The 25,685-nt window shown below is 41.9% G+C and overlaps 1 protein-coding gene across 1 annotated transcript in view; it reads right to left on the reverse strand.

The window, feature by feature from the left end:
• dlgap2b (discs, large homolog-associated protein 2b) overlaps positions 1–25,685 on the reverse strand; it is a 96,882-nt gene that overhangs the window by 42,067 nt on the left and 29,130 nt on the right. Inside the window, exon 2 of the mRNA XM_084431367.1 lies at positions 908–2,055. Coding sequence (XP_084287493.1) covers positions 908–1,984 — 1,077 coding nt within the window. The 5' untranslated portion in view covers positions 1,985–2,055. The remainder of the gene's footprint in view (positions 1–907; positions 2,056–25,685) is intronic.

The raw sequence follows: 25,685 nt of genomic DNA on the forward strand, positions 1-25,685 counted from the left end.
GTGTTGTGCTTTTCAATGCTTGAAAATAATGATTGCCTTGACAAAATGGAGGGACAAAAATGTAGATATTAAAATATTTAGTATGTAGTAGTTTTCCCGATGGTATTAAAAATTATAGGCTAGGCCTACTGAATATTGACATATTTCAAGGTGTCATATTGAAGTTAGAAATTCCAGTATCCACTAATTAATGTCCTTTGACAATAAGGTAAAAACGTGTTAAAAGTAGCTATTTTCTACATAAATCTATGATTTTGTTTAATATTTTTATTGGTAATGCATTAACTATCGCCAGCTAAAAAGTAATTAGTAACTAGTACTCTGAGTAGTTTTTGAGAAGAGTAATTTGTACTTTTACTTAATTACTTTTTTGACACCAGTACTTTTACTTGTAATTGAGTATTGTTTCAGCAATGTAACGGTACTTGTACTTGAGTACAAATTTTCAGTACTCTTTCCACCTCTGTGAATGCCTGGCTGAAGAGATGCGTCTAGTTTTAAACTGGGAGAGCGAGTCTGAGCAACGAACAGTATCAGGAAGACTATTCCAGAGTTTTGGAGCCAAATGTGAAAATGCTCTCACTCCTTTGGTGGACCTCGAAATCCTAGGTATGACCAAAAGCCTTGAATTTAGTGATCTTAAAGAGCGCGATGGATTATAGGGCGATAGAAGATCCGTTAAATAGACTGGAGCTAAGCCGTTTAGGGCTTTATAAGTCAGTAGCAATACCTTGTAATTAATACGGAACTTTATAGGTAACCAATGTAGTGATGATAATGTGTCACGTCACACCATGATGCACTAATTATAAATGTGATTATATCACAAAATCATGACTGGTTAATTTCTGAACAGCAGTTGTGGCACCATCATGACATCTTCTCAAGGATGAAAGCCATGACTCACCTGTAGGTAGTGTGAAGACCGGAATGATGGTTTAAAGTCCTGATGCATCATGGGCTTCTCCAGGTTAAGGGAGGACTTTCGATAGGCCTCTTTGGCCTGACTGACAGTAAGTGTTGACCAGGAACTCCTCTTCATGAACTTTCCCTCAGGTGCCATGGATTCGCAGGCCGAACACTTGACGTCGTTGTTGCTTTTGGAGGTTTTGAGCGAGTGGTCTCCAAAGTGACTGTGCATGGATTCTGGGAAACTGTGACCGACGTGTTCGTGATGGTGGCGGCTCAAAGCGCTGGCCGTGCGGTAGGTGCTGTCGCTGTCTAGGTTGTCATCCGAGCTCCACCAGCCCCCCGTCCCTGACCGGTGCCTGCGCTCCTTGCTTTTACTGCGTTTGCTGCCGTGCTTGGATGAGTGATGATTGCCGTGGTGATGGTGATGGCTTCCCCCACCTCCACTGTCACCTTTAGTGCCATTCATCTTGGACGATCCCTCCAGTGAGTGGGACTTGGTGAAGAGCTTCTGGACGGAGTGCACCAGGTGTCGGATACGACCGGGGCTCTCGCTGCGCTGTTCCCCTCCAGTGCCGGCAGATGTGCGTTGGTACTGCAGCGTATGGAAGCCGTCGCGATGAAGCGGAATCTGCTTTTCGAACTGGTCCAGCAGGTTTGCGGGGATGCGGTTGCTCTTGCTGCTGCCGTGGTAAGAGGCAGATGTTGCAGCAGCGGTGGCAGCAGATGTGGCTGAGGTGGTGATGGCTGCACAGTCTTCCCGGGCAGCTGGGTCGTAGTACTGTGAACTGTAGTGCATTCTGGGAAAGGTGCTGCTGGAAAGGTGGTCGGCAGGGGCAGTGGAAGGTAGCACCATGGGTGACATGATCATGCAATCGGAGTGAATGGAGCTGCGGGGGGAAAGACGGTGATGGAAGTCCATGACGCAGGTCTCCGTGGGGCTGAGCAGGTAGTGGTGGCGCAGATCGGACACATGCATGCCGTGCAGGTCATGGAGATGCTCGCACTCCGCCAGTCCACACGGGGGCAGTGTGGGAATATGGTGCGGCGCGCGACCACCTGATAAGCCCTTCATGTTCCTGGGTGGAGTGAGGCTACTATCCACATTGAAATTTCGGGATGGCGACCAGGAGGAACACTGCTGGTCTGGAATAAAGAGAAGGACATTCAATATTAGCAATTTTACTAGATTGTTGAATTCGATCAAACACTCAAATATCTGTCCTGGCCAACACACTCTCATACCATATTGACGCTTTTCCACGGTTCGGTACAGCTCACTTTTTTGAGCTTTTCCACTGCATGGTACGGTTCGGTAAGGCTTACTTTTTGGAGCTTTTCCACTGCATGGTACGATTTGGCACGGCTCACTTTTTGGCACTTTTCTACTCCATGATACAGTTCGGTACGGCTCGCTTAAATAGTACCACCTCGGTTGAGGTTCCAAGCGTGCCGTACCAATACTAAAATGTAAACTAAAGTGTAAACATTGCTGATCACTGATTGGTCAGAGAGAATCGTCACTACCAGCATCATTGGATTTGGGAAACAAGACACCAAACCCGCTGGCAGCAACAGCCACCGCAGTATCATTTGTTCACACAACTTTTTTAAACGACTTGCTTTAAACGACCGTCACACGCAACTTGAAAAAAGAAATGGCTGAATCGTGGTCAGTAGACGAGGTGCAGACGTTCCTCTCGTTGGTAGCCGAGGAGCGGATGATGTCACGGCAGTAGGTGGCACCACTATAACGATCAGTCTATAATCCCACCCACTTTGAAGCGGTACTAAACTGCGGTGGAAAAGCAAACCGAGCCAAAGCAAGCCGTACTGTGCCAAGCCGAGCCGTACTTTACCCAAGGCTAAACATTTGTGGATAAAATAAAAATTCTATCATTTGCTTGTAAAACGTAAAATTTTTGCTCAGTTATTCTGGAAAAATAACTATCATAAAAGTAATCAAATGCATTATACTTCTTATAATACTTCTTATCTATACTGAATATAGAGGTCATGCAGTTTCTTTAAATATATAGACATTTTTATTTTATTTTAAACCACTGATATTAAATGCCACTGTTTCTTGTGCATCTAAATTTATCTGCCCATTCTTTTTATTACTGTAATAGGGCAAAATTATTTAATATAAATAAAACTTAAAACTCCTTAAAACTGCAGTGAACCAAAGATAGTCTCAAAAACGTGGTTTGCTCAAAAACCGCTGGTGTTTCTTACGTCACAAACTACATTGTAACCAATCATGTCAACGTGTGGGCGGGCTTTAGCATATCATTAACTATGCTGAGAAGCAGGGGAGTCTCAAGAGAAGACAGGTTATCCCGGTATATTTTTACGTTGATAACAAAAATCTGGTAAATTTAGCAATATAGCGGGTGAATTATGTATATGATGTATATTATGATGTTATGATGAACTATATGCCTTTCTCCACTGTCTTTCTATGATGTTCAAAGCGTTAAGGATGCTGATTTTCAGAAGAATTTCCAAACATGCACTTCCATGACTGTATGCACCATCCAGGCCGCTGGATTTGAAATGAATGGGAATGTATCCACGTATTATATACCTCCTTACTTTATACTACCATGAAACCATGTCCAAAAGAATCACAATGGTAGGCTGTCCCATTAAAACACACCCAAAAAAAAAAAAAAATCCATAGTGATTAGCCTGGGTTTCCCCATGCTGCCTTGTGCACAGCGCGATTTTATTCACGCTGCTAGGCAGTCTGGCTACCATGGACCAGATTTTCGCCTCAGTTAGGGAACCAATCACAGAACGGGGAGGGAGCAGCAAGACGATGACGACATCTATGCGACACACCGAAGCAGTTTGTTTATATCTATGGATCTAACATGAGACGTAAAAATATGCATATTTTTAGGAACACATCTACAAAAATATGCCTGTATTTCAAGTTGATAAAATAATTTAAAATCAACATCAGTTTATTTGTGCCCACGCGCCATGCCCTCCCAGGATCTATAACGTTACCTAGGCTACTTTCATTTTTTTTTTTTAATTCTTCATAACCGCGCGCGCGCGATCTGCTTGCAGTCGTCCAGATAGATGCTGAGGAGTTGAAGAAAAGAATAGCTAGTGGAGATTGTAAAGTTGTCGACAATACGTCATCAAAAATAAAGTCCAGTGTGTGGGAGAAATTTGGAGTTATCTGAAGAAAATATTGTGAAAGGCTTTGCTGCAAACATTTTCGTGTTGGATAGCCGCAAATGTGGAACTTCATCCCCGAGGAAGCACGCAGAAACTGTGGTAAGAAAGCAGTTCTATCGAACGGTATTTTTCATATTTAACACTGTTAAGTATGTGTGGTGTGCAGGGGGTGTTTGAACCCAAAATGGTCAGATGTAGGCTAGACGAAATTGCGTGGCATATAGTGTTGTAGCCGCGTCTGTTCGATTGGTAAAATGTGATAAGGCTACTCAGTTTTGTGGTAACGTTCCATGTTCTTCATGTACCGGCCTTTTGACAGCTTCGGCTGAAGTTGTCCTTGTGTTAATTGTCGTGTAATAACTTCTGTATGACCTGGCAATAAACATTTTTGTGTCTATAATGTGATAGTCTAAACTGATTTTATTTCGGGGCGGGTCGGGTGTCGGTACTATTTTAAGCGGGTTGGGTGCAGATTTTAATTAGTGCTGTTGACGGAAAACGGGTTGGGTGCGGTTTTAAGCAGTGCGAGTGCGGATTTACAAAATCGGACCCGTGCAGGACTCTGGTGTACACATAAATCTCTGACCCATCGTCTTCTTCTTTGTTGAATATCTGTCGCTCTACATACGTCATCTGGTATAATTGAAACGATTGGCTATGAGCTACGCACAGGCGCATTTGATAGACATTTGTAGCGCCCAATAAACGGCTCTGGGCATTCGTAAACCACGCCTCAAATACGAGAAAATGCACATGTGGTTCCCAGACCACGTCTCAAAGAGAAAGTGGTCTGACGTTAGCCAGGCTACATAGTGATAGTATTTAATTTTCTTTCAGAGAGACTCACTTTGTTCTGACTAAAGGGATCCAGCAGGAAACTTCTCTCTCTTTGCATTCAATTATATTTTCTAAGTTTTGATTGTGAGTTAAACTAATGTTGACAGTAAAAGAATCTTCTTTCACTTCTTTCAAAAGAATGATGATCACAAGAGAGAAAAGGGTTTGCATCTTTCTGATGTAACATTTGGAAAACCTGATTGCCTGATATGCCTGAATTAAATTCAACAAGCATAAAACACTGAAAAGGGATGCCTTGAACTCTCAGGAAAGCCCAAATCTGTAGTTTAGTTACAAGTGTGGATGCTTTAATCCACAGCACATGACAAGTTTAAATGTCTTGCTCAAGGGCATGGTGGTGATAATTTACAAACATGGATTGGGGCTCAATCTGTCTAACAGTCCAATTTTAACCACTACACCACACCTCCAGGTCTGTTGCAGTGTCTTTACAAAGAGAAATGTTGGGGTGGGTGGTTTGTTTTGGAGTCTTCTAAAGCCATATGACAGCTTTGTGTGAGGAACCGACATCACACTGTAAATCAATGAATTGGTTTGAGTAAGGTACACTTAAATTAAATTAGTTCAATCAAATTGACTTTTATGAGTATTTAGAACTTTCTTTTTCTTTTGAGTTCACAAAACTGAGACGTTTTAAGTAATCAGAATTGTTTCATTGTTTTGAGTTTTATGAAATTGTTTCTTTTAATTTAGACAAATAAATGCAACTAAAACTGGACTGGGATTTCTATTTCCCAGCATGCTTTGCAATGACACTCGAAAGGGAGAGTAAATGCTAAAATTAAGTGATACACCATGTTTCTTTGTGCAAGATTAATATTAAGTTAGAGATTTAGCAGTGTTTAATGTTTTGCTATGCTAATTTAGAAGGGTTTTTGGGCAGTTACCATCATGGTGACAAGTGAAGCATGAGCTTGGTTTGAGAACAGATTACTGTTAAATGTTATATATTACTGTACTCTTTAGCAATTGATATGCTATGCTAATGCTATCAAAGCATTGTGTTACCAATTAGCAAGTTAGCAGTTATTGAATTAACAAGTTAAAGCTAGCCAAGTTTCCAAATATTTTAAGTTAAGAGCAATTAAAATGTATGAGTGCAACATAATCTGCCAGTTCTACTTACTTAAACTTTGAATTTCTTAACTTAAAATGTTGTATGTAATTGATTACCTTATGTAATTGGGGGTTTATCAACTTATTCGGGTTTACAGTGACAGGATGCACTGAAAATGTATACTTTGGACCAACTAAAAATACTAATACATATAAACAATTCTATGGGGAGTGTTATTTGCTTTTAGAGAAACTGAACAAAACCGGAAAAGATGATTTTCGATTAGACCAATAACAAAATGCACTCTACAATGACAGTTGTTTCAATTTGTTCAGTGTGTAAGAGAAGCACAAACAGCCAGTCTAATGTAGCATCATCCAAACCTTTTGTTCACATTATAACAGCTAATTCCAGTAAACGACAAATTAAAAATAAAAAAAGAAGAAGAAGATACCGATGTGTCAGAGGAGAAATCAGAGCAGGAAACACCTTTAGCGCTAAATCTCCTCTTACATAATGCCTAGGGACTATAATCCATTGCAGCATATCAAAGAGAATGAGATATAACACAGAGTTGTCATAGTAACCATTGCTGAGGACTCTGACCATGAAAAGCAGATTTTAGAGTTTGTTACACAAGGATGACAGTAATTCACAGCAGGACTGCTGTTCACAGCCTTTACTGTATTTCAATAAAGAAGCATTTATTTCATTATTCCAGTTTATACATCTGTATATTTCAAATCTGAATACAAGCCATCTAAAGAGCTCATAAGGCCAATGAGTTTAGGAGGCAGTAAATGAATCTTGATGGACAACTATTTTTGAGCTTCCAAGCCAAATTAGCCCACAAGTTTGAGGAAAAACTATCCCAGTTAGGTTTATGCAACCTTCCCAACATTTCCCGTTTCTCTATTTTTACAACACATTGCTACAGGAAAAGAACATGTGGTTGCTGTGGCAACTAAATGAGTCAAAGGATGATAAGCCTGCAGAATGATACAATACATGTATTCTTGCATGTAGCATCTCACCTGACACACAATTACACACAATGACACATTCAGGTTCACTCACTACCTGAGCAATGAGGGCTGATTTGTGTGATCCTAGAAAAAATATATATGTCACAGATTTCATACCAGAGACACTAATACAGACTGTTATATAATCTACAGTCCTCAAGGTAAAGTTATTTCTTTCTATGAATCATTGCTGTATACAGTATACATATATATATATATATATGTCTTATGCTCATCAAGCCTACATTTATTTGATCAAAAATAAAGAAAAAACAGTAATATTGAAAAACATTATTACAATTTAAAATAATGGATTTCTATTTCAATATACTTTAAAATATAATTTATTTCTGTGATGCAAAGCTGAATTTTCTGATATGCTGATTTATTATCAATGTTGGAAACAGTTGTGCTGCTGCTTAATATTTGTTATAACCTGTTGTACTTTTTCCAAGATTCATTGATGAGTAAAAAGTAAAAAAACAACAACAAAAAAAACAGCATTTATTTAGAATATAAATCTTTTGTAACAATATACACTTACACTACCATTCAAACGTTTGGGGTCAGTCTTTTTTTTTTTTTTTTTTTTTTTTAAGTAAATTAATACTTTTATTCAATTGATTAAAATTGTATCAATTGATAAAGAGTGATAGTGAAGATTCATATTGTTAGAAAAGATTTCTATTTTGAATAAATGCTGTGTTCTTACCCTAAACTTTAAATGGCCTAAACTTTTTATTCATCAATAAATCCTGAAAAAAGTGTCACTGTCAGGGTTATACACTGTCTATAGTTAACTTTTGAGTTTTGGTTCAGTCCTCATTGTATACTGTGTGACAGTCTCTCTTGCCTAATCAGTTGCCATAGTTGTTAATTGAGTTTCCCAGGTGTTGTATGTCACTTTAGTGATCTCTGTGTGTATTTAAGCCCTCAGTTTACTCAGTTCTGTTCTGTGTCGTTTATGTAATGTGGTTGTGAATACTAGAACATAAGAATGTACAACATAAGAATATTAGAATGATTTCTGAAGGATCATGTGACTCTGAAGACTTGAGTATTGGCTGATGAAAATTCCGCTTTGCATCACAAAAATAAATTATATTTTAAAGTATTTTATTTATTTATCATTTTCCATCATTTTAAATTGTAATAATATTTCAGAATATTACAGTTTTTTCTGTATTTTTGATCAAATAAATGCAGGCTTGAAGAGCGTAAGAGACTTCTTTCAAAAACATTAAAAATAGTAATGCTTCCAAACTTTTGTCCGGTACTGTGTGTATGTGTGTGTGTGTGTGTGTATATATATATATATATATATATATATATATATATATAAACTCTTCTAAAAATATATATTTTTTGTATAGTAACTCTACACACAAACCGTAAAATGATTAACCATATACATGCCAAACTACACACGAATATGACAAATGTAAAACACTATAGTCAAGTCAAGTCAAGTATATTTGTATAGCGCTTTTCACAATACAGATTGTATCAAAGCAGCTTCACAGTATTAAATTAAAATAATACAACAAGGTTTGTTTCTAGTGGAATTTATTGATAAAATCAAATTAGATATCCAGAATATCCCCAACTGAGCAAGCCAAAGGCAACAGTGGCAAGGAACCGAAAAACTCCATCAAGTGACCTAATAGTGTCCTAAAACTCCATCAGGTGACCCAATGGAGAAAAAAAAACCTTGGGAGAACCCAGGCTCAGTCGGGGGCCAGTTCTCCTCTGGCGTTTATTAACTAGAGGCCGGATTGTAATTTGGACTGTAAGATTAAAAATATTATATGAATGCCTGGCTGAAGAGATGCGACTTTAATCTAGTTTTAAACTGGGAGAGCGAGTCTGAGCAACGAACAGTATCAGGAAGGCTATTCCAGAGTTTTGGAGCTAAATGTGAAAATGCTCTCCCTCCTTTGGTGGTTCTGGATATCCTAGGTATGACCAAAAGCCTTGAATTTAGTGATCTTAAAGAGCGCGATGGATTATAGGGCGATAGAAGATCCGTTAAATAGACTGGAGCTAAGCCGTTTAGGGCTTTATAAGTCAGTAGCAATACCTTGTAATTAATACGGAACTTTATAGGTAACCAATGCAGTGATGATAAAATCGGTGTTATATGATCATATTTTCTTGATCTAGTAAGAACTCTAGCGGCGGCATTTTGGACTAACTGTAGCTTGTTAATTGAGGATGCAGGACAACCGGCTAATAAAGCATTACAGTAATCTAGTCTCGAGGTCATGAATGCATGAACTAACTTTTCTGCATCAGAAACTGATAGCATATTACGTAGCTTAGCAATGTTTCTAAGGTGGAAAAAGGCGGTTTTTGTAACATATGAAATATGATTTTTGAAAGACAGGTTGCAATCGAGTATAACACCCAGGTCTTTTACTGTAGAGGATAAAGTAACAGGACATCCTACTATATTAAAGTTGTATTGCGAGAGGTTTTGTGGGCGGTTTTTTGAACCGATAAGTAGTACCTCTGTTTTGTCTGGATTTAATAAAAGAAAATTACGCGTCATCCAATCTTTTATATCTTTAACACACTCTGTCAATTTGGATAATTTATCGTTTTCATCTGGCCGTGATGAAATATATATTTGAGTGTCATCAGCATAACAATGGAAACTAATTCCATGTTTCCTTATAATATTTCCAAGTGGCATCATATATACTGAGAATAATAGAGGGCCTAACACAGATCCCTGCGGCACTCCATAGTTTACTGGAGTTATGATCGATTTTTCTCCATTTAAATAGACAAAATGGTAGCGGTCAGATAAGTATGATCTAAACCAGCTTAATGCTTGTCCTTGAACACCAGTATAATTTTGTAGTCGATCTAAGAGTATTGTGTGATCTATAGTATCGAACGCAGCACTAAGATCAAGTAAAACTAGTATTGAGATACAGCCTTGGTCAGAAGCTAAAAGTAAATCATTTGTGATTTTAACGAGCGCAGTTTCAGTGCTATGGTGCGGCCTGAAACCAGACTGAAACTTCTCATAGATATCATTTTCTTGCAAGAAAGAACACAATTGAGCGGACACCACTTTTTCTAATATTTTAGACATAAATGGAAGATTTGAAATGGGTCTATAATTTGCTAGGTTATTATGATCTAATTGTGGTTTCTTAATGAGAGGTTTTATAACTGCCAGTTTAAATGTTCTTGGAACATGACCTAAAGATAAAGACGAGTTAATAATATTAAGGAGAGGCTCTTCCACTACAGGTAACACTTCTTTCAGTAGTTTAGTTGGTATCGGATCTAATAAACATGTTGTTGTTTTAGAGGAAGTGATAAGTTTATTTAACTCTATTTGTTCTATAGTTGTAAAGCACTGTAATTGTTCTTGCGGGGTGATAATTAAGGCTGAATTATAAGGCGCAACTGAAGATTGAACGTTTACAATTGTGGTTCTGATGTTTTCTATTTTCTCAGTGAAGAACTTCATAAAATCATTACTACTAAACTGTAATGGGATATTTTGTTCGGGTGATGTCTGTTTATTTGTTAGTCTAGCCACGGTGTTAAATAAAAACCTTGGATTATTTTGGTTATTTTCTATTAGTTTGCGGAGGTGCTCAGCCCTGGCTGCTTTTAGGGCCTTTTTATAACGTGACATACTGTCTTTCCACGCGATTCTAAAGACCTCTAAATTAGTTTGTTTCCATTTACGCTCTAAAATACGGGTTTCTCTCTTTAGAACATGCGTGGTATTGTTGTACCACGGTGCTTTAATTTTCTCTCTGACCTTTTTTAATCTAATAGGTGCAACAACATCCAATGTTCTAGAGAGAATAGTGCTCATAGTGCTAGTTAGTTCTTCTAGTTCATCTGTTTGTTTGGGTTCAGGCAGCAGCTGAGACAGATCGGATAAGCAATTTGAGAAATTATCTATGGTGGATGGAAGGATTGTTCTGCCTGGTTGATAACGCGGCGCTGCATGACATATTACAGCAGTACGTAATATGCAAGTTACCATGTAATGGTCAGTGACTTCATCACTTTGCGGTATAATATCTATATCGGTTGGATCGGTTCCATGTGATATAATTAAATCGAGTGTATGATTAAGACGATGAGTTGGTCCGGTGACGTTTTGCTTGACCCCAAATGAATTTAATAAATCTGTAAACGCAGCCCCTAACGCATCATTTGGATTATCTACGTGTATGTTAAAATCTCCAACAATTAATGCTTTATCGACATTGACTAATAGGTCTGAGAGAAAATCTGCAAACTCTTTTAGGAAATCAGCGTAAGGCCCAGGCGGTCTATATACGGTAGCCAAGGCTAGAGATAATAGGGATGTTTTTCTAACATCTAAGAGCGTAACATTTAGTACAAGTACTTCAAACGAAATAAACTTATAACCCGCTTTCTGAGTAACATTGAGAATATCTCTATAAATTGTCGCAACACCACCGCCACGACCAATTAGACGGGGCTCATGCTTATAGGAGTATCCAGGAGGAGCAGACTCATTTAGACCGAAATAATCATTTGGTTTAAGCCAGGTTTCAGTTAGGCAAAGTACATCGAAGCTATTATCTGTGACTATTTCATTTACAATAACTGCCTTAGGTGTGAGTGATCTAATGTTTAGAAGACCTAGCTTTAGAAATTGTTTTTGTTTACTAATAGCAACATTTTCTGTTTTAATAACAATTAGATTTTTCCTAGATCCTGCAGTAGATATATTATTTGATCTCACTAAACGAGGAATAGACACGGTTTCTATGCAATATTCTACACTAGTATTTATATCAGTTAAATTGGTGCAGCAGAGACTATGATTTGGACTTTTGGTTACTAGTCAAAAGGTATTTAACATTTTGGAGATGTTATCCGACAGAAGATCTGCTCCGAATCTGCTTGGGTGTAAGCCATCGGCACGGAAAAGCCTAGGACGCTCCCAAAACAGATTCCAATTATTTACAAAGAGCAGTTTCTGCTCATTGCACCATGACATTAACCATTCATTTAGCGCAAATAATCTGCTAAACTTTTCATGTCCTAGTCGGTACGTGGGAAGCGGTCCTGACACTATGATCGTTGTTTCAGGCGATGTGCTGCGTACCGTATCGATCAGATTCCTGAAGTCTTTCTTCAGAATCTCTGTCTGGCGCATCCTGATGTCGTTCACTCCCGCGTGGAGGACAACAGTTCCGACGCGCTCGTCACCGTTCAGAATCTCGGGAACGTGAGTAGCGATTTCAGAAACACGAGCACCAGGAAAGCAGTGACTGTGCACCTTACTTTTACCTAACGTTGCGCGTACGTGCCGAATGATGGAATCGCCGATGATCACAGCATCGCGTTCTGTTTCGCGAAGAGGGGAGAAGCGGTTTTGTGTGGATAACTCGAAAACCGGGAGGGTCGGAGAGAGTCTTGGTCTAGACCTGACTCGCGTCTTCCGCTGCGGAACCACCCAGGCTTCGTGGTGGCGTGTTGGAGCCGGAGTGAACGAGACCATGGCTGATCGCGACCTCGGCGCTCGGGACCTATGTTGAGAAACGCACGGAGTAGACGAAGTCGGAGTCAGCGGGTTAGTAACGTTAATCTCTGATTTGTGTGCATCGGCGCGTGATGTTTCAAGAGCTAACCGCCGGTCTATCAGCTCGGCTTGTCTCAATAAAAGGTCGTGGATCTGTTTCTCAACAGCTTCCAGCTCAGACTGCAGTGCGTGCAGCTCAAATGTGTCCTCACCTGCACCAAAAGGTAGACTACTTTCATCTGATATATTCGCCATTTTAACAGATGGACAGTAAGTTAGCAACGAAGCTACCAGTGATGCTATCAATATTAATACTAATTTATGACTGAAGTTTTAGATATAATCCGTCTTTTTAGTGGTACGGGTGTAGAGTAGACGCACGATAGGCGAAAAATGTTTGTAAGTGAGTGTTGAGAAGACGCGTTCAGCCGTGATCCACGGGAGTAACCTATAGGAGTATCCAGCGTTGGATCACTAATAGGCTTGAGACGCGTCTGCTCAACAGTCCGCGTTGTAACTATGAGGGTTGAGCAGTAGTGCTTCTCAGTGAGGTAAAGTAGAAAATGTTTGTTGTAAGTTTAAAGAATAAAATCAAGATTTATAAATCAAATCGATGGAGCTCCAAAGACAACAACGCGTTCAGACGCGACGCATGCGCATTCGAAAATAACACATAAGTAAGTTGTAACAAATAGTTCTCTTACGAGAGGTTCTCTCGTATTGCGTAAGTTGCTTACGCTACGGATAAAGTTTTCTTTTCTCGAGATCTGAAGCCAAAAATTATCCTTAATTTTGTATTTATTGTCAACGCAGTGCGGCAGGCTGTATAAGCGTGCTCATTGGCTGTCCTGCGGCAACTGCAGCACCCTCCTGGTGAGCCCTGCGTGACGTCACGCAGTCTCAGCCCGCCAGAATGGGTGTGGCTAGCGTGTATAAAAGAAGGGCTCACAGGCTGAAACTCTGATTTTCATGTCTTCAGTGAAGCTCTTCGCATCGCTGGATCTTGAGAGCCGCCGCCGTTGAATCTAGCGAATCTACGCCATCCGGCGACATATCCTTTTCTGCTGTGTGTGTTCGCCACCGCGACACACACTTTATCTCTGTCTAAAAGAGCGCGAGGCGTTTTTTTAAAAATGCCTCGCTCTTCCTGTGGATCGTGCCGAGCCCCGCTCAGCAACGGAGACCACCACCTGATCTGCGCTCTCTGTCTGGGCCGCGAGCACACTGCCATCGCGCTCTCTTCGGGCGGCTGCCCTGAGTGCGAGGAGCTTTCAATGTCGACCCCGCGGGCTTGACTTGAAGCTTTCAACGATGAAGCTGTCACTCCACCTGTCTCTGCCGGGCCGCGCAGAAAGAAGGGCCGCTCCCAGAGACCACCGGAGACTGATGTGGCGCCTAAAAGCTCGCCGGAACCCTTCCCTCGAGCTTCTCTCTCTCCTTCTCCGCCCCCCCTCCCGGATGCGCAGCCACCGGCACCCGCCTGCGCCGCCGCCGCCGCTTCAGGGGATGAAGTGGATGAGGACGCCGCCGCTGACAGCTGCTACATCCTGGCCTCTGACAGCGAGGATTGGTCCGGTTCACACCACTCCGCCTCCTCGTCAGTCCAGGAATCCGGCCGTACTCGAGCCGGCGAGGATGCGGAACTTCTGCGCTTCCTCACCAAGGCCGTCGACCAGCTTGGCCTCGAGTGGTCACTGCCTAAAGAGCCAGCGCCGAACAGACTCGACGGTTGCTTTCTGCATCATCGGCGCAGAACACCCGCGTCCAGGACTGCATCCTTCCTGCCGGAGCTCCACGCTGAGCTTTCAAAATCGTGAAATGCACCATTCTCCGTGAGAGTCCACTCTCATGTCTCCTCGGCGCTCTCACAGGTTGACGGCGCCGCCGAGAAGGGGTATAATGCCATCCCCCCAGTGGAAGAAGCGGTTGCAGCGCACCTTTGCCCGCCCTCTGGATGCTGTTCAAAGGCTGCCCTACCGTCCAAAGCCTGCAGGACTACATCAGCCCTTGTCGGCCGCGCTTTCTCCGGCGCTGGACAGGCTGCATCAGCCCTGCACTCCATGGCAGTATTGCAGATCCTCCAAGCCGATCTGCACAGTGCGACGGATCTCTCCCTTCGCGCCACAAAATCCGCTGCCCAGGCTCTTTGAAGGTGCATGTCCTCGCTGACCGTCACAGAGAGGCACCTCTGGTTGACGCTTGCCGACATGAGGGAGTCCGAGCGGGCTGTTTTCCTCAACGCCCCGCTCTCCCCCACCGGCCTCTTCGGCCCAGCGGTTAACGGGATCGTGGACCGCTTCTCGGAGGTACAAAAGACCACGCAGGCTATGAACCTTTTCCTGCCTCGGCGCTCGAGCTCAGCCGCACGCCGTCCTCGGGACCAGGCTGCGCGAAGCTCAGCCTCCGTCTTCGCAGCGACGACACGGCGGCCGCCCTAGATCGCGCTCGACCAGCCGCAACAGGCCGCCTCACCGCGGGGACCCCGGCCTAAGATCGCACTGAAACCCGAGCCCACAAAGTCCTCCTAGCAGCTCAAAGGAAGAAAAGACGGTTAAGTCCCGCCGCGGCCGGACCACCGTCAAAGCTTCCTGCTCTGTCAGTCCCCGTAGTCATGGCTACTGCAGATGTTTACTTCAGCCAATGAGCCGGTAATACAACCCGCTCGCCTGCAGACAACCGCCGTTGTCACGGCGACCCAGATAAATCTCAAAAAGAGCATAATGTCTGGTTGTCCGGCTCACGCCGCATGTGTTTTAAGTGTAGAAAATGTGCCCACGTTTCTGTGTTCACCCCTACACACAAGCACTATAAACCCTGTGGGCCCTATCTTGCACCCAGCGCAATTGACTTTGTACACGGACGCAAGTATCATTCCTATTTTGCACCCGCGCAAAGCGGACTTTTCCCTCCACAGAAGCACGTCGGTTAACTAAGAAATACACTTGCGCTCCCCGGGGCGGTTCAGCGCAAAGAGGAGGCGTGTTCCGGCGCAAACGTTCCCTCATGCTATTTTACAGGTTCAGAAAACAATTGCGCCACTGACCGAAAAAAAAACAGTTTAAAGTCAGTGGCGCGTTGCGCATGTTATTCATATGCTATTTTAAGGGCGCATGCTTGGCCTTAATCAATGTAGCGTGTGCACAACGCGCATACACTTTGATTCTCTCATCTACACACAGACGCAGCAGTTATCATTTTTGCAAATCATACATTATTACGATAGATAGATAGATAGATAGATAGATAGATAGATAGATAGATAGATAGACAGTTTATTATAAAAGCATACATCTAGCTTACACATTTACCCAAATTATCATACGCCTGTTTAACCGAAATTAATTTGGGTGTGTTTCTCCATCCCCAACGTCCCTGGCGGGAACGTCGGTCTCCTCGGCCGTGAACCGCTCCTGGCGTGCGCCGGGCAAATCCGCCGTTATAATAGGAATCCGCTTTGAACAAGCGCGCCTGCTCTTAAAGGGAATGTGAGCTGTCGCTCTGATTGGTTTATTTCACGTTACGCCCAAACCACACCTATGAATAATGAAGCTACTTCAGACCAACCCCTTTTAGATTTGCGCCAGGCGCAAGAGTCAATTTATCCCGCCGGGAAAATAGCAACAGCGCCAAGACCCGCCCACAAAGTTACTTGCGCTTTGCGCTTTGACACTTGCGTTTCAGATCGTTAAAATAGGGCCCTGTGTCTCTCACAGAGCCCACTCTCATAAAGCGGGCAAAAGCCGCTTGAGTGTTAGATGTAGGTCATGTGCCCACAACCCCATGCCCACACCTACTCACTGCCCGCTCTGTTACACGGCCACTCCCTACCGGTCATCTCCCAGATGTAAGTCCTGTGCCCGCTCTCAAGCGCTCACACATACTGACAAACACTTTACCCCCGGCGCTGCTCTCGCGCTCCGTTCCTCGCACGATATGTTCCCCGTCCAATGCCACCGGGACATCGTGTGTAAAACGGCCAGCCATCGCTGTCTGCGAGCCGCCGTATTCAAGCACCGAGAGCGCGCACACTGTGCAACCGCGCCTCCGAATCAGGTTCTCGAGCCCGCGGAATGTGGCAATCGGAGCCCGGATGCCATTCTGCCCCTAGCCGTACATGCGAAAGCATGGGAAGCTATTCCAGGCGCGTCAGAATGGGTGCTGAGCACAGTAAGACAGGGCTATTCATTGCAGTTCGCTCGCCGTCCCCAACGCTTTCAAGTGCAAAACGAGACGAGAGGGAATGGGGAAGTAGCACACCTACTTCGTGCAGAAATAGCGAAACTTCTGTGCAAAGGGGCCATAGAACCGGTACCTCCTTCTCTGAGCGAGTCAGGCTTTTACAGACGTTACTTCCTCGTGCCCAAGAAGGACGGAGCTCTCAGACCGATTTTAGATCTGAGATATTTGAACAAAGCTCTTATGAAAAGGCCGTTCAAAATGCTCACAACCAGGCAGATCCTTGCGCAGATTCGCCCGAGAGACTGGTTTATTTCCCTCGATCTGAAAGACGCTTACTTTCAGATTCAGATAGTACCCCGTCACAGGCCATTCTTGAGATTCGCCTTCGACGGTCAGGTATATCAGTACACCGTCCTGCCGTTCGGCCTGTCTTTGGCACCCTGTACATTCACAAAGTGCATGGACATGGCTCTCGCTCCCCTGAGAAGTCAGGGCATGCGGATTTTGAACTATTTGGACGCACTCAGCCCCATGGCCGATCCCGGTGAGGAAAGATCTTCTCTCTCAAGCCGGTGGATCAATTTGGCATCCCCATCCAGAGCGCTGGTCTCTGCATGCGTGGATAATCAATGGATACCCGTTGATTTGCCAGAAGGGGTCGTGAACACGATCACGCAGTCTAGAGCTCCTTCTACGAGAAGACTCTACGAGTCTAAATGGTCAGTGTTCTCCAAATGGTGCGCTACTAAGAGCCTGGATCAACGCACGTGTGGGGTTTCGTGGGTGCTCTCCTTCCTGCAAGAGCTGTTGGACAAGGGCAGGTCCCCTTCAAAGTGTACGTCGCGGCTATTGCAGCGTTTGTGGAGACGACGCGCAGCCGGGCGATAGGAAGGAACGAGCTTATCATCCGCTTCCTTAGAGGAGCCAGGAGGATGAACCCCCCGTGGCCCCCTTCGGTTCCTATTTGGGATCTTTCTTTGGTCCTAGAGGCCCTGAAAGCATTTCCCTTTGAACCGTTAGAATCCGTGGATTTGAAATACCTTTTGCTCAAAACCGTTTTTCTGATAGCTCTGTCGTCAGTAAAACGTGTGGGGGATCTACACGCGCTATCTGTTAGCCCTGCATGTCTTGAGTTCGGACCAAATGACTCCAAAGTCATCCTCAAACCGAGACACGGTTACGTCCCCAAGGCGATTGGCACTCCCTTTAGGGCGCAGATCATCTCCCTATCGGCTCTGCCAGCATCCGATAGCGAGGACAGTGATAACCTCCTATGCCCCGTCAGGGCGCTGAGAGTTTACATCACACGCTCCGTTCTGAGCAGCTCTTTGTTTCGTTTGGTGGGCGCACCAAGGGTCTTGCCGCCTCGAAACATAGCCTGTCCAGATGGATAGTGGACGCTATCGCAGCAGCTCATGCGTCCAAACACAGCGGAGCTGCTCTGTATTTTCCACGTCATGCGCTTGTGCACATGTGCTGGCCCGCGTTGCTGGCCGCCTATTCTCCACACAGCTGCGCAAGGGGTTGATACTCTCTATACATAGACCGGCGGAGCCGCTCTATATTCTCCCTATGATGTGCTTATGTACTGTGCTGGCCCGCACTGCTGGCCGCCTTCTCCACATGTTTATACATAGACCGGCAGAGCCGCTCTGTTTTCCTATGAAGTGCTTATTACATGTGCTGGCCCGCGTTGCTGGCCGCCTGTTCCCGCATGTTTGTGTTCCCCGGGCTTCCCCTGGGACTCATGCAGTGGATGCTCGGCGCACATGGCGTTGACAAGGGGTTCCCGTAGCGTAAGCAACTTACGCAGTACGAGAGAACCTCTCATAAGAGAACGTACTCGGTTACCTAACGTAACCTCGGTTCTCTCTAGAAGAGGGAACAAGTATTGCATAACCTGCCGTGTCGCTTATTCGCTTCAGTCTATGAAAACCAGAGTTTCAGCCTGTGAGCCCTTCTTTTATACACGCTAGCCACACCCATTCTGGCGGGCTGAGACGCGTGGAGGGCGCGACGTCACACAGGGCTCACCGGTAGGCTGCTGCAGTTGCCGCAGGACAGCCAATGAGCACGCTTATACAGCCTGCTATGGTCTGCTGGCTGTCGCACTGCGTTGACAATAAATACAAAATTAAGGATAATTTTTGGCTTCAGATCTCAGGAAAAGACAACTTTACCCGTAGTGTAAGCAACTTACGCAATACTCATTTCCTCTTCTAGAGAGAACCGAGGTTAAGTTAGGTAACCGAGTACGTTAACTAGTTAAGGCCACTTAATATACAGTAAAGCTTCAGAGAGTAACTTCAACTCTAATGTAAGCTAACTGTCAAACCTTCACTGAATAATGGAATAATAACTTTAGCTCTTTATTTATATCCTCATAATTTACTTGCTATCATATAAAACATATCGAGTTATAATCAATAAAGTGCCAGAGCTAAAACAGAGCATATTTTCAGAACTCTCCACTGGATGTTCATTCATCATCCCTTTTATATTTTCTTCCTTAAAATACAACACAATCATGTGTTCAAAAAGTACTCCAAAACCAGAATGACCCAGGAGGACACTACAATTCACCCAAGCACCCAACAGATGAGACTATTTACTTAATTAACCACATTTACTTAAAGTCAATAATTATACTTCAATAACTTAAAGTAGTTAATAATTTTATCCCTTAAAACTCATCTTTGATCATCCAAATTACATATTTAAATTACATATTGTGACGTCAGAAACTTTTGTCTTTGGTTCACTGCAGTTTTAAGGAGAAAATACTCAGCAATGGTGTTGACTTATGAATTTGCACACGGTTTGACTTAAAGCATATTAAAAACACCACATAGACATAAACAACATTAAAAGCTTGATTTTCACCACAAGGGGACTTTAAAGGAAAGCTGCACTTGTATCTTCTCCAGGGCTAGTTGCATAACTCAGAATTATGAATTCTTTCCACCTCCACACCAAATCTCCAGTGAAACAAAAGATCACTAGCATAAAGAGCAGAGCAACAGGCATCAATCCACCGGCACGTGAGCTAAAAATATTGCAACAGGGAGGGGTTCACCTTCCTGTAGGGGGTCACTGAGGTCCCACGAAATAATATGCCATTAGTGTAAATACTGGTGTTGCACCATGCTGTTGGCAAAAAGCTAATGGAGTAAGAGCAGGAGAGCTCGCCTCAGTAACTAACACTCGAATAAGACAGACAAGAGGTTTCAGGCGCTAAGCTCCTCTTCAGCGAAGTGACGGTAATCTAACCCAACACCTAAAAGAGAAAAGGCAGCTGGCTTTCTCTTCCATTCAGACAAATCAACGTCTGAGAGAGAATTAAGTTTACAGTCAGTTCTTTGTGTTTGGTCCCAATAAACTGTTACATAAAGCTGAAGGAAGCGAACGCCAGAGAAAAGAGTTGCGCTGGGTGCCTGAGCAAGAGCTCACCTTTGATTCAGTCTCCCACTCACGCCCACCGCTGCCCTCGCACACACAGGACGGTGGCGATCTGATGGCGGGACCCATCGGCCCCTGCTAGCGAATGCCTCACCCAATAAACAGCTCCTCACTTCATGACAGAGGGAGAGGAGAGAAAAGAAAAAGGTCGAAATGAAAATCACAAAAATGACGGGATGAAAAAACTGATCTAAGATCGTCAGATTATAAAGGGGTTCACTGTCAGTTAAAGTCCCACTGTAGTCAATCCTTTTATAGCTTAAAACTCACCTTTGATCACCAAAATGACATATTTAAAAGTTTTTTCCTTGAAAAAAAAAAATCGTTATGCCTTAAAATAGCTATATATTTTAGACTATAAATATGCAAATTAGCCCCGCCTCCACTCACTCACACCAGCTCAGAGATCCACTCGTTGACGCTCACACATTGACGTGATTGGTTACAAGGTAGTTTGTGACGTCAGAAACACCAGTGATTTCAAACCGCGTTTTTGAGACTGTCTTTGGTTCACTGCAGTTTTAAGGATAAAATACTGAACAATGTGTTGACTTATGAATTTACACATGGTTTGTCTTAAAGCATATTAAAAACATCACATAGACATATAAACAACATTAAAAACGTGATTTTCAACACAGGGGGATTTTATACTATGCAAATCCAATCTGAATAAACAACCGTTTTTCGGTTGTACCAACCTTTAAGAAAATGGTCCAACTGTTTTGGACTGTCCAAAACAGTCAACTCAACTGTCCAAATGGATGGCCATTATCCAACATGAACTGAACACTTTCCACCATATTACTTAAAATATCTATAAAAGGCTATTTAGGAATCATAAAGAATAATAAACTTCAAGAGCTATAGATGTACACAAGGGCCAAAACTGACACTTTTTGAGTGCCAAATGTAAGTAAAATCTGGTTTCGACAAGTAAATAAAAAGGAGTTATTGGCCATAAAATGGATTATATTGCAAAAGTGATACTCTAAAGAATCTGTACATTTATTCTGATGGTCCACTTTTGACATTCTATTAACTATAAGTAATTCTGCAACTACATCAACTAACTCTCATTAGAGTATTAGTAGATTCTTCGAGTTAGTAGAATAAGTTGAAATGTAGTTGTAAAGTTACTAATAGTTAGTAGAATGTCTAAAGTAGACCATCGTAATTAAGTGTTACCAGGTCTTCTAACAATTTTTACCTCAGTGGAAAATTTACCATCAGAAGTTTATATAGGATACCTAGCTTTTTCAATTGTGACGGAATTGACAGACAGTATAAGCAAAGTTAAGTTAAAACGATAGATATGATAAAATGAAGACCTCCGATGCAAAAGCCTCTAAAAGCCACCTCTGTCAAAAATGAGATAATGATATTGAGTGAATGCTCTCCACACATAGTATGCACTCATCAAATACTTTCACTTCAAACTCACTAAATCCCAGCCTCAGCCCATTCAGAAATGTCGGTACTTGGGAAGAAACCTTTACATAGGAGTCTGATAAAAATGTTAATATTAAACAAAACTTTAGACAGACTTATATATAGGCTGTGTATATTTAACTTTTTTAAACTCAGAGCAGGAGAAATATAGAACGAAGACTTTCAGATAAAGATTGGTTTAATTTAATTTAATTTAATTTTGGCAAATTTCTTTAATGTATTAGTAAATATCTGATGGTGGTGGTAGTAATGTTTATTTATAAGATCCATATTTATATTTCTGTTTTTCTTAAGATTTACTGTTTATACAGTGTGTTTTAATATGAAGTATCAAGTTATGGTCTGGAGGGGTGGGTAAGTGAATAATTTTTATCAGATAAAGAGAAAATCTAAAGAAATTGTACATTTATGGTCAGAACATTTTAGTGATTATCTCCAAATAATTTGAAAGGTAAGAAAAAAGTAGTGAAATATTTTTTTTTGTATGCAAATGATGCAAGAGAAAGAGTGACTGATATAAAGAGATAATAGATACAATTCAACTTCCTCATCAAGGTATAGCTGAACATGCCATTAAATCACCATGGAAACTACTGCATGGTTTCATAAAACGAAATGTTGAACAGTTACTTAAATACTCACAATTATGAGAGCAAAAAAGGTGTGAATGTCTCCTCTCTGATGCAGGGCAAGCCCTGTTGATTCAGCATGTGATGAAAATACAGTATAACAGATTAATACAAGATTTAAGTCATCTGGGACAGCCACTGTCACTAGACCAAATTATAATTGTATATTATAATTCAAATTGTATTAATTGATTAGTAAACAAAACTAAGGAACACCTTATTTTAATAGAAACCTGAGACTAAGATAATGCTAACTGAAGATGTTTCTGTCTTTTCTTGCAGGGTTCTGTCAGTCCATCAGACATGTAATACTGAGTATTTAAGGGATATTGTTTCTATGGGAACTATAAAAATCTATTTTTTCTCTCCTAAACTGACACTCAGTTTCTCTTAAAGTAGGTTGAGAACAACATCTCCTGAGGATCACATGTGAACTTAATACAATTTTGAAAAATACCATATAACAATATTACATCATATTTTTGAGGATTTAAGGCCATCTTTAGCTTTTTGATTCTTTATTTATTTATAATGTTGAGCGTGTCATTTCTGCATCACTATAGCGCCACCAAACGGGATTTGTCAGAAAACACTCCTTCCACCTGACATTAGTCAAACAGATAATACTGCCCTAAATTTACACCTTTTGTCAATCTAATGTTGCTGTGTCAGGCTGGTCAGGATGCTGTAATTGGTCCTATCCGGGTCATGGCACCAACGTAACTGATCCTACTCGCACCCACACCAAGTGGGTTTTAAACCATCATGGGATAATGGCGCACTAACAAGGAGGCTAAAGACCAAAGCCTCTAGAGTCAGCGCGCCTCTTAAGGCCAGGGGAGTGGGGTTTACCTGCACAACTCTTTACTAACACTACTCACCCTCATAAACCTCACTACTATCCGGGTCACGGCACCAATGTAACTGGTCTTCCCATAACTTCTAGCGTCAGCCGCTAGTATGCCTCTTGAGGCCAAGGCAGTGGGGTTTATCTGCACGGCTCTTTACTAACTGGCCTCTGGGCTGGGTATTGACACAAATTTCATGGTTCAATTCAATTTCAATTCACAAGCTTGCGATTCGATTCAACTTCAATTCAATGTTGATTATTTTGTAATATATCAGGTATAGTATATGTGACCCTGGATCACAAAACCAGTCACAAGCAGCACGGGTATATTTGTGGCAAAAGCCAACAATACGTTGTATGGGTCAAAATGATTGATTTTTCTTTTATGCCAAAAATCATTAGGATATTAAGTAAAGATCATGTTCCAAGAAGAAATTTCGTAAATTTCCTACCGTCAATATATAAAATATTTATTTTTGTGAGTAAATGCAGCACAATCGCGAACATAAATAGGGGCTGCTTACACAACACCGTGCTTTGGCCGTTCATTTACATGACAACAGCATTTTGGGTGCCTGAAAACACAAACCTTTGAAAACGGATTTCAAAGTGAAAAGGTCGCCAGTTGCGATTTTTGCAAACCAGAGGTGGGACAAAGTCATTGTTATGCAAGTCACAAGTAAGTCTCAAGTCTTTGCCCTCGAGTCCCGAGTCAAGTCGAGTCAAAGATGAGGCAAGTCCCGAGTCGAGTCAAAAGTCAAAGCCAACAAGTCTCAAGTCGAGTCCAAAGTCCTACCATTTTAGTTTCGAGTCATTTCAAGTCCTCTTACCACAGAAATAAAATTTATACAAATCATGTACGTCTGTAAGATTTGTATTTATTTAAACCTCTTTTTATACTTTGATTTATAATCAAATACAGTAAAAAACAGAAAATGTAATTTTCACAAAAAATGCTTGTATTTCAACAGCATATTGCACTAGAACAATGCACAGCATGCAGCTTCAGTCCTGTATTGTATTAACCTCATATTGCAAAACAGTTTAACTTTCAAATAGATATGGGTCGTTTTAGCCTAAACCTTTTTAAACATGTCATCAATAAAATCCTCACTCCTCAAAATTATCACTTCTGAAAAACTGGACCAACCTGATATAATTGGAATGCGTGTTGCAGTGCGTATGCGGTGCAAGACCAGCACGCGCAATAGTGCTTTCACATATGCTGCGTTTGCAGTGCGTGATCCGCGGCTGTACCACAAATACATACTCACTATTTGTATTTCAAATCCAGAAGTTATTAGCATATTTTATTTTTAAAAAAAAATTGTCAGCATTGCGATTCTCTTTGTACACACGTATACACTCTTTAATAGACGTATTCACGTTTAAATACAATTTAAACAACGTATTATTTAATGCATTACTCTTATATAATTATATATTAAGTTGCTCAAACAAGTGGTAAAATATTTAACCATGTACTTATATTAAAATCGCATAGCCTACATTTTAAATTAAAACTTAAAATTGACAAAAACAGCAGACTCATACTCTTTCTTTTGCATAATTTAAATCTTTATACAATAAATCTCGCATGTCACAAAGAACTTGTTTTTCCACCTCCACGAATGAGACGAGTGTTATGTTGCCTTGTTGAAATATGTATTTTCCCTTGATTTAGGCTATCTTCTTTTGGCGATCAATGCATTACTTCTACTTATATTAAGTTCCTAAAGCAAGTGGTCAAATATTTAACCATGTAGGCTACTTATATAAAAAAACAGCCGACTCTCATGCATTTTATTTTATATTTAAATTAATACAATAAATCTTGCATGTCACAAGGAACATGTTTTTCCACCTCCACGAATGAGACGAGATTTGTTCATTATGTCGCCTTGTTGAGGTAAATTGTAGTTTTCCTTGCTTTACCCTGGTCTTAAAGTGAAAATAGTATTTAATTAAATACATTTATGGTGAGATTACTACATTTTATGTAATTAATCGCATTTATGGTGAAATTACTACATTTTTAGGTCAATCTGTGTTCATTTTGACCACGAAACATGCGCTGTCACTTTAATTCAGCGCGTGCAGCACAGCAGAAATAGACTCGGTGCGGAAACGATCGCGGCACTGCTGTATACGCACCGCACCTGGAACGGATCGACGGACTGCAACCGCGTGCAGTGTGAAAGCTCTAACCTGTTAACATGGGTACGGAAAAAAATACGCACCCGCTGGCGCATACGCACTGCAAACGGAGTATGTGTTAAACGGGCGTTAGATGCTGTCGAATCAAAACAACGTGGGACTACAGTGATTGGATGTCGTGCAGGCAGCGCGCGCGCTCGCTGCATGCATACAGGTGGTGCACATTTTTTTCACAGATGCAGATAAACTGCGCGGCGCGGCCATGTGGACATTTTTTCCCCCAGTTTTCATGGGAAGTAGCAAGTCTTCTCGAGTCAAAAGGCGCAAGTCCAAGTGAAGTCACGAGTCATTGATGTTAAAGTCCAAGTCGAGTTGCAAGTCT

The sequence above is a fragment of the Rutilus rutilus genome, assembly GCF_951802725.1.
Source record: "Rutilus rutilus genome assembly, chromosome: 15".
Lineage (NCBI taxonomy): Eukaryota > Metazoa > Chordata > Actinopteri > Cypriniformes > Leuciscidae > Rutilus > Rutilus rutilus.